The sequence below is a fragment of the Martes martes genome (genome assembly GCF_963455335.1).
Source record: "Martes martes genome assembly, chromosome: 2".
Taxonomy (NCBI): domain Eukaryota; kingdom Metazoa; phylum Chordata; class Mammalia; order Carnivora; family Mustelidae; genus Martes; species Martes martes.
The window spans coordinates 23,341,623-23,351,534 of NC_137889.1; the positions used below are offsets into that span (position 1 = coordinate 23,341,623).

General features: G+C 33.1%; 1 protein-coding gene across 1 annotated transcript in view; it reads left to right on the plus strand.

The window, feature by feature from the left end:
• Window positions 1-6,059, plus strand: part of VPS37A (VPS37A subunit of ESCRT-I) — a 48,041-nt gene extending 41,982 nt beyond the window's left edge. The window contains exons 10-12 of the mRNA XM_080796864.1: window positions 251-394; window positions 1,341-1,421; window positions 2,980-6,059. Coding sequence (XP_080652990.1) covers window positions 251-394; window positions 1,341-1,421 — 225 coding nt within the window. The 3' untranslated portion in view covers window positions 2,980-6,059. The remainder of the gene's footprint in view (window positions 1-250; window positions 395-1,340; window positions 1,422-2,979) is intronic.
• Window positions 6,060-9,912: the final 3,853 nt, after the last annotated feature.

Sequence of the window (9,912 nt, forward strand, 5' to 3'; positions counted from 1 at the left end):
TAATTCTTAAAACCCCAGGAGAAAACATTGATGGGGTCAGCTTCCCTCATTCAGTGGTTTGCAGCCAATGGATTGGGTTCTTTTGTGTTTGGTATCTACCCCTCTATCCAAAAGCTGAGAACGTTGGTGGTAGCAGTCTTCCTCAAGAGGCTGTGTGAGGCACATAATGAATTGCTCTCATTTCCTTTGCCTCTAGAAGGAGTTTTTCTGAGCACTGTAAACTAAATAAGTACTTGATTTTTTTTTTCAGAGCTGTAGTGCGAGTGCCCTACAGGCAAGATTGAAAGTAGCTGCACATGAAGCTGAGGAGGAATCTGATAATATTGCTGAAGATTTCTTAGAGGGGAAAACTGAAATAGATGATTTTCTCAGTAGCTTCATGGAGAAGAGAACAGTATGTAATAGTCTTCAGTTGAGGACAACTGACAGTGTTATATCAAATTACTTAAGTATATTCATGAGTAAAAAATACTTCAGCATGTTACTGAGCTAGAGTTTTGAGTGCCCTGAGAAGAAACTGAAGAGCCTCTATTCTTTAAGAATGATAGCAATATTTTATTATCATTTTGTATTAAAGTAAACTAGCTTAAGTCTGGTCTTAGTAGTTATAGGAGTGTACAACTGCTTATGTTCAACGAGTTATTTAAAAAGGGAAGAATCTATAAATTTTAAAATTTGCAAATATTATTGAGAATGTTCTGCAATAGTTTCTGTTCTGTTCTGATTTCCAAAAATTAAGAAAGTCTATTTAATAGTATTTTGCCCTTTGATAGAATTCTAAATATTTACCTAATTTCTCTGAAACATCACATTTGAAAATTAACCTTTTGTTATTAAACTTCGTAAAATGTGTGCTATGTATGTGCATATCCTGTTAAGGAAAGTGGGCATATTTTATTATCCCCGTTTTCCATAAGAGAAAAATTGAAGTTTAGGGATGTTAAAGACTAGTTATAGCATTAGTAAGGCATTGATTTCTGGTTCATTCTTTTGTGGTACTATACCTTGAAGCTTTTATTTACTAAGCTTCCTAGCTAACAACAGTAGGGTTCTTTTTTATTTTTAAAACACAGATGCTTGAAATTCTACAATCAGAGAATTGATATAATGGGTCAAGGTTTGTTTTAACATTCTAAAAGTTCACAGGCAAAGGTTATCTTCCAAATACAATTCCATGTGTGCGGGGGTGGGGATTTTTAAATTCTGAGCTACTTTAAACATTCAAAAGTTAAAAATGTCAGCAGGTTAAAGGATTCTTCCTTCAAATTCTGTCATAATTTAAGAGGCAGTAGGTAAATCATTGGAGAAGTGACTGGTATTTTAAATCATTTATCTTCTAGATCTGCCACTGTAGAAGAGCCAAGGAAGAGAAACTTCAACAGGCAATAGCAATGCACAGCCAATTTCACACCCCACTATAGGTAAATTGTCTCCCAGAAAGTTTGAGTCAGAGGCTATTGCATGACTATTCTTTAATTGAAGTCTTTTTACCAGTGCCTGTTTAGTCAGCTTTAAGCATAATTCTGTCATAGCTTCTGTGTTAGAGGATATATAAAATGCTTTGTATTATACATTAAGAGTAATTTTATATACATTAGCATTTAACCAGTGGAAATCTTTTGGATATTTTATCACTATGATGTTGGCTTAAATGAAATGTTTTTTTTTTCAGTGTTGGATAGTTCTGTAGAATCGTAAATTATAATTCATTCCTGTCTCTTAGCTCATATGTGGTGTATACCATTTCACTTAGTTGACATATTTCTCACTAGTCTCCTTTGTCATTTCTTCCTTTAAAATGAACTTCCAGTCTGTCGCTTTTCCATCTCACACCAGGATTATTCCAGTAATTGTCTTGCCAGTCGCCAGAATGTAGTGTTTCTCCTTCCTACACAGCACTGACAGAACGAACTTCCTCAAATACCACCCCGTGGTATAATTTCTCTGCTGCAGAACTTACGATGAGATCTTAGCAGTGGTAGGATCACTGTTAAATTTCTCTCTGGTTTTAAGCCTTCTATAATCTGGAGTATATTTGAGAGCACCCTCTTTAATTTTCCATTTTCCCCTTAATTTCTCCATTTCATGTTCTTTCTCCTGTCATTTTATCTTTAGTCATGCCTTTATCGATCTCAAGACACTCTTCCTTTTCCTCTCCATCTATGTAGTTTTAGGAGTGATTTGATTGTGAAAGCTAGTTCCCACCCCAGCAAATTTAAGTGAAAGTTTGTGTTATTGAACAATGCAGAGATAGAGCCAAAATGCACAAAGAACAGCTCAGTCACTGGGTGAAACATCCTGGAAGACCATAAAAACTTCTCACACCCTTGCAAGGCTGCCTGTTTCTCTTTCCTGCATCTCTGTTCTTTCCTGCCTCTCACTCCCTTGTGCTTCCCAACTTGCTCTTCAGAGCTCTTTTCTTAGCTCTGCTAGCATGTGCTCCACTGTGGCTGCCTGCAGGCCTGATCACATGATGACAGTTCAGGTAGCCCACGGAGACTAACAAGGGTTTCATTGCAAATCCTCAGGAGAGAGGCTGGCCCAACAGCAGTTTGGCCTGGAGATCAGTGTCATGTGGCCCTTTGCTCATTCAAATGGGCTGAAGGAGTAGACTCTGCGAAGGGAGCATTTCTAAGGAGGGAAGTGGCAGGAATTTCTCATCTCTACCTCAGACTCATCTGCCCCTTTCCTTAATCTAGTTGTACATAACATTACTGCCAACATTGAATTGGTTTTCTGTTTGTTTTATAAATCATACTGTCAATCCCCTTGGGTAAGGGTTGATTTTTAATATCAAGGCATAAGAAGAAAGTCAGCATTGAGTAATTATTTATACGAACATGCTAGAATCCTTTCCCTACCTCCTTTTTCCAAGTTATCTTCTTATCGGTAGATCTTAATTGGAAGGGAATGTAAAGAGATGAAAATTTATCATCTTAATTTAAATCTTAGGGGTTTTTTATTTTCTTTTCTTTTCAGATTTTCCTGAAAACATAAACTGCCAAGACAGAAATGACACAAGACTAAGCACATTTTTATGTATGATTTGCAAATTGGCATTTCATCACAGTGGCGAATTCATAGATATCCTGTATAGATCGTATGCAGAACTGAGACTGATTTTGTACAGATCAGAATGATTGCTGTGGTCTTTGCTTTGAGAAATTTTTCTGCACGATTTGCACTATAAATGTTTATTTATTGTTGATCAGTCCTATCATATTTAAGTTCCATTGCTGTTCCTCTGTTAAGTACCTATGCATGTAATTTTAGCTATTATCAATATTTTATAAAATTGCTTCATTTAAATTTATATTTTTAATTTGAAACTGCCTCATTTCTTTATCAAAAATGGTTTGTTTAGATATTTTTCCTCTCAACCTTTTTGAAAAATTACTATTTTCAACTGTAGAAAGCCTTATTTTTCCTTCTTTCCGGATGATGAAACTTTGATTTTTAAATATTCATACTGTCAGGAAATACCAAACCTACTAATGTGCCATCTCAAGAAAGTAACTTTTAATACACAGTAAATCAAGAGAACACATCAGCTCATAGATTAACTTTTAAAATTAAGGGTACACTTAAGAAGCAATATAGTTAAATAATTATTTTACCTAATAGAAAAAAATTGCCTTCTACTTCATCTAGTCCAACATAAACTTTCATACTAATTTTTTAATATAAGTATCTGAGAGGTTTGTGATTGGATAATGATATACTTTCTAAATTCCTAATGTTAAAAACAATCTTTTTGTTAATAAATAGTAAATCTAGACATAGAAGTCTAATCTTTTTTTTTAACTTTACTGTGAGTTAGCTTTTCCAAAGAACAGGTTTAGTAATGAAATTAATATTTAACTTTTAGGCAGTCTAGTTTTTAATTAATTTTATTGAAGCTCTTTAAATTGTAATTTGCTTCTATACAGTGTTACAGAATGAACACATTTTATGGGTAGCTGTAAAAGCTAATAAAGGAGGAAATCTGTAACTATATGTATCTGAGGCTTGGTAAGGCCATGTCTAAATCACAAAACAACTTAATGCGTATTTTTATTTAAATTTCCATCCCAATATGTATTGTTACTCCAGATGCCAGCATATAGTACTACGGTTTTGTTTTATTTTTCATTCTTTTTCTTTCTGTACACGTTCTTGACAATAGAACTTTAGGAAAAACAGAATTATTTTCTTAGACTTGAAAAATAATAATCTGTCTTTGTGGAAGACCAAGTATTCATATGGACTATAAATATATAATTGGAATAAAGATACTAACTTTCATTAATTGCCTGTCTCACTGGCGCTGTGTTAAGGGCATGTTGTTTAATCTTCAAAATGACCAGACATGATTTTTATAGACTTGTGGATGAAATAACTGAGGTAAGTGTTTTAAATTTGTGACAGAGTCTCCTGGGTATTCAGAAACCTTTCCGTATTGCACAGACCAGCAGAACTTCCAGTTTTCCCAGCAATCACTGCAGTGGAGGACATAATAGCCCCAGTCTTTTGCAAACAATCAGGTAGCTTTCTTAGAAACTGTAGAACCTATAACAAGAGACCAGCAGATCACAGCCATTTAAAGGGACATTAATTCATTTGATCTGCTAATTTTACTAAACACCTATTCAGAATAAGGCACTGTGAAAATACTATACAGTAACTCAGACATGGTTTAGGTGATTCATCTAACCTTCCCCTATACACAAAATCAAATAAAACCCCAAAACAACCCACATTTTCTTACACTGTAAATTTCCTCTCCATAATCATGTAATTCATCTCAATATTCTTTATTCTTTAAACCAAACTGTCCTAGTTTCGTTCTATACCGGTAACATAGCTTGCTTCCTCCTTCCAAAATTAATTTATTAGGCAACTTCCATACAACCTAGTCATTAAAGTGAGGGACTTGATCATGAATATCTTCATTTAACCAGCAGACAATTTAGTTCAGATACAGGTTGTATAAGTTGTCCAAGACAGAAAAAGTCTGCATTTGAATAATTCTCTGTGAATTTGGGTTTCTATTGCAATAGAAAAAGTGAATGACTTTTTGGGTACTTTTATGGCTATGTTGTTTTTCTAAAAATTGGTTATTTGGAGAAGTCATGCCACAGGGGGAAAAAGGCCTGCAAAGGCAGTTCTGATTTACTTTAACATATAAGAGAAAACCAGATGGAAATCAGAAAATAGAGAAAAGCTTAGGAGTTATTATTCAGAGTAGAGGTTTGTCATAGGTAGAAATTTAAATGCTAAATATCTCAAAGAGAAGAAAGTTGTCTAAATAAATGGGATGTATAGTAAACATATCTGTATGTATAGTAAACATATACTATAAAGTTGGAAGGTTTTCTAGGAGTAAACAAGAGTAGGAAATTTATATTGGCATAGAGCTTGGTCGACAGGTAAGTTTGATCATAAATTATATTCGCTTAAATTGAAGGAATTTCAGTGAAAATTAGAATTCATTTTTAGGGGAAGAAAGTAAACTTTTTGAACTTAAAGAGTAAAACCATATGCCAAGGTTTCCCTTATCCTCACCTAACTTTATTTTTAAAAGAGTTCCTTTGTTGATTGCTGAACCATTGTCAAAGTTCTTACCTACTTCCAATCATTAAATTTTCCTGAGTATCACTAAATAACAAGTCACTTGAGCTCTGAGTATTATTAGTTGGGAAGTAATCTGCCTTGTCAGTTTTACATTACTTTATTACCTATGCCTTAAAACAGTTGCCCTAAATAAAACACTTTCTGATTGATGTTTGACTTAAAATGAAAATGTACTATTAGAGATTTTAGTCTTTTGGATGAGCCATGCTCTTTCAAGACTCTGTGAAAGTATAATAAAGTTTTGATATGCAATAAATGTAACTTTTTATATAAATATTAGTGTTAGATTAACTTTTAGGAAATAGTCTAAGTGAACATAACCTGTAAAATGTTGGGGGAGGCTGAAAAAAGTTTGTGTCTGATGTGAAGGACATCCATTAAAGACATTTTAAAATATCAAATATTTATACTACTTGTATTTCAAAATAAATGCATACTTTTGTTTCATATATTTACTGTGTCATTTTAAAAAAATTTTTAATTCTCTATTTTTATAGATAAAATCTGCCAAATGGAAGAAATTAAAAGCTCATCCTCAGTATTAGGCAAAGAAGTTTCTAAGAGTTGATAACTACAAGAATGGCATATAGTAAGTTGTGTTATAAAAATGCAAAACCCATTACAACTATATCCTAAGTATTATTAATAAGGTATTACTATATACATTAAATTGCACAAAATGAACAAATATTCCTCAGTAGAGTATGCTCAAATTTTTATATTCTAAAAGAATTACACTTGTTTTATTTATATTAACAGAGTACTTTTATATTACATATTTTTAACATATTAGAGTTGTTCTGTTTTTAAATGATGAACATATAAATAGTTTCGGTTGACCTTTGAACAATGTGGAGGCTGGGGCGTTGACTATCTGCACGAACAAAATCCGTGTACGATTTTTGACTCCTCAAAATCTTAACCACCAGTAGCCTACTGTTGCCTGGAAGCCTTATTGATAACATAAAATATTGATTACCACATATTTTGTTCATTATACATATTATATACTGCATTCTTACAATAAAGTAAGCTAGAGAAAAGAAAATGTTAAGATCATAAAAAGAAAATATTTACACTCCTGTGCTTTATTGAAAAATAAATCTATATATGTGGAGCTGTGCAGTTCAAACTGGTGGTGTTCAAAGGTCAACTGAATACTGGATTATTTTATTTATTTAAATATATTACTATACCCCTTCCAAACCTTTCATACTGGACATTTCAGCAATGTAGCTTTCTTAACCTTTCTCTTTTTTTCTCAGTTTTATTATACATAGTTGATATATATCACTATGTAAGTTTAAAATATGTAACATAATGTATATATTTTGAAATGATTACCACAGTAAGTTGACTTAGTAGATGAACTAAAAAAAAAAATAGCAAAAGTTGTTTTCCTTATGATGAGAATTATTAGAATTAATTAACTCTCTTAACTTTAAGGTATATCATGAAGCAGTGTTAGCTACATTCATGCTGTTACAACCCAGTGCTTACTTATCTTGTAACTGGAAGGTTGTAGCTTTTCATCACCTTTCTCCAGTTCCTCCCTACACCGCCACCTCTGGTAACCATAAATCTGATCTCTTTTCCTATGAGTTGTTTTGTTTTTTTGTTTTAGATTCCATATATGAGAGAGAGCATACAATTTTTGCTTTTCTCTGGCTTATTTCACTTAGCATAATAATGCCCTCAGGGTCCTTCATATTGTCATAAGGGGCAGGATATCCTTGTTCTTTATTGCTGAATAATGTTCTATTGTGTATATATTCAGCTTCTTTATTCATCCATCAATGCACAGTTAGGTTGATTCTGTGTCTTGCCTCTTGGAAATAATGCTATGAACATGAGGGTGCAGATACCTTTTGGACTTACACGTCTTTGTTTCTTTTGGATCTATTTCCAAAATTGAATTACTAGATCATATGGCAGTTCAATTTTTTTTTTTCAAGGACAATTTGTACTTCTGTTAATTGAAGATAATCGATAGGAAATATTGTATAAGTTTCAGCTATACATAGTGATTTGTTTATATGTATTATGAAGTGATCACTACAGTAAGACTAGTTACCATCTGTCATTATACAGAATTGTTACAATATTACTATATTCCCTGTACTGTACGTTATTACATCTCCTGTCTTATTTTATAATTGGAAAATTGTACCTCTTAATCCTCTTCACCTATTTTGTCTGTCCCCTCCTTCCCTCTCTGCAACCATCAGTTTGTTCTCTGTATCTTTGAGTATGTTCCTGTATTATTTGTTCAGTTTTTTTTGCTGTTTAGATTACACATATAACCAAAATCATACAGTATTAGTTTTTGTCTGACTTATGTCACTTAGGATAATACTCGGTCTATCCTAGTTGCCATAAATGACAGGATTTCACTCTTTTATGGCTGAGTAATATTCCACTATGTGTGTATATCTGTGTACACATACTTATACATACACAGAGACACACACACACACACAAAAACATCACTTTAATCCTTTCATATATCATGCATATTTAGGTTGCTTCAGTATCTTTGCTAATATAAATAATAAAGGGGTGCATGTGTCTTTTCCAGTTAGTCTGTTTTCTTCAGATAAAAACATAGAAGTGGAATGGCTGGATCTTATGGTAGATTCATTTTTAATTTTAAATGTCATACTGTTTTCCATAGTGGCTGTACCAATTTACCCTCCCACCAACAGTTCACCAGAGCTCTCTTTTCTCCACATCCTCACCAACATGTTACTGCTTGTCTTTTTTTTTTTTTTTTTAAGATTTTATTTATTTATTTGACAGAGAGAGATCACAAGTAGGCAGAGAGGCAGGCAGAGAGAAAGAGAGAGGAGGAAGCAGGCTCCCTGCCAAGCAGAGAGCCCAATTCGGGACTTGATCTTAGAACCCTGAGATCATGACCTGAGCCAAAGGAAGAGGCTTAACCCACTGAGCCACCCAGGCGCCCAGCTTGTCTTTTTGATAATAGCCATTCTGAATACAAAGTGATACTTCAGTGTGGTCTTAATTTGCGTTTCACCATGGTTGCTGATGTTAAGATCTTTCCATGCCTATTAATCACCTCTCTGTCTTCTTTGGAAAATTGTCTTTTTAGGTCCTTTACCCATTTTTAATCAAAATTGTTTATTTATATATTATTTTGATATTGAGTTGGATGAGTTCTTTTGTATATTTTGGATATTAACCCCTAATCAGATACGTCATTTGCAAATACCTTCTCCCATTCAGTAGGATGTTTTTTTGTTCTGTTGATGGTTTCCTTTGCTGTGTAAAAGCTTTTTAGTTTAATATAGTCCTGTTTATTTTTGCTTATGCTGTCCTTGTTTAAAAAGATAGACACCCTCCCCAAAATGTTGCTAAAACCAATGTCAAAGAGCTTAATGCTTCTGTTTTCTTCCAGTTTTGTTGATCCTTAGCATACATTTAAGTCTTTAGTACTTTTTATTTTATTTTTGTTTATGGTATAAGAAAGTGGTCTGGTTTCATTCTTTTGCACATAGCTGCCCAGTTCTCTCATCATCATTTATTAAAGAGACTATCTTTTCTCCATTTTATGTTCTTGCCAGTTGTCAAATATCAATTGACCATATAAGTGTAAGTTTATTTCTGGGCTCTCTATTCTGTTCCATTGATCTATGTGTCTGTTTTTGTGCCAGTACCATAGTGTTTTGGTTACTGTAGCTTTGTAGTGTGGTTTGATATTTGGTAACAGGATACCTCCAACTTTGTTCTGTGTCAGGGTAGTGTTGGCTATTTGGTTTCTTTTGTGATTCCATACAAATTTTAGGGTTATTTGTTCTAGTTCTGTGAAAAATGCCATTGGTATTTTGATAGAGATTGCACTGAATCTGTGTATCACTTTGTGTAGTATGGGCATTTTAAAATTATTAATTTTTCCAATCCATAAGCATGGCATGTTTTTCCATTTATTTGTGTCATCTTCAATTTCTTTATTCAGTGTCTTACAGTTTTTTGTACAGCAGTCTTCCACCTCCTTGGTAATATTTATTCCTAAGTATTTTATTCTTGTTGATACAATTGTCATTGGGATTGTTTTCTTATTTTCTCTTTCTGATAGTTATTACTATATAGAAATGCAACAGATTTCTGTTTATTGATTTTGTAGCCTGCAACTTTCCTGAATTCCTTTATATTAATTTTTATTTCTGATATTTTTGTGGAGGCTTTATGGTTTTATATATATGGTATCATGTCACCTGCAAATAGTGACAGTTTACTTCCTAATTTGGATACCTTTTATTTCTTTTTCATGGCTAATTGCTA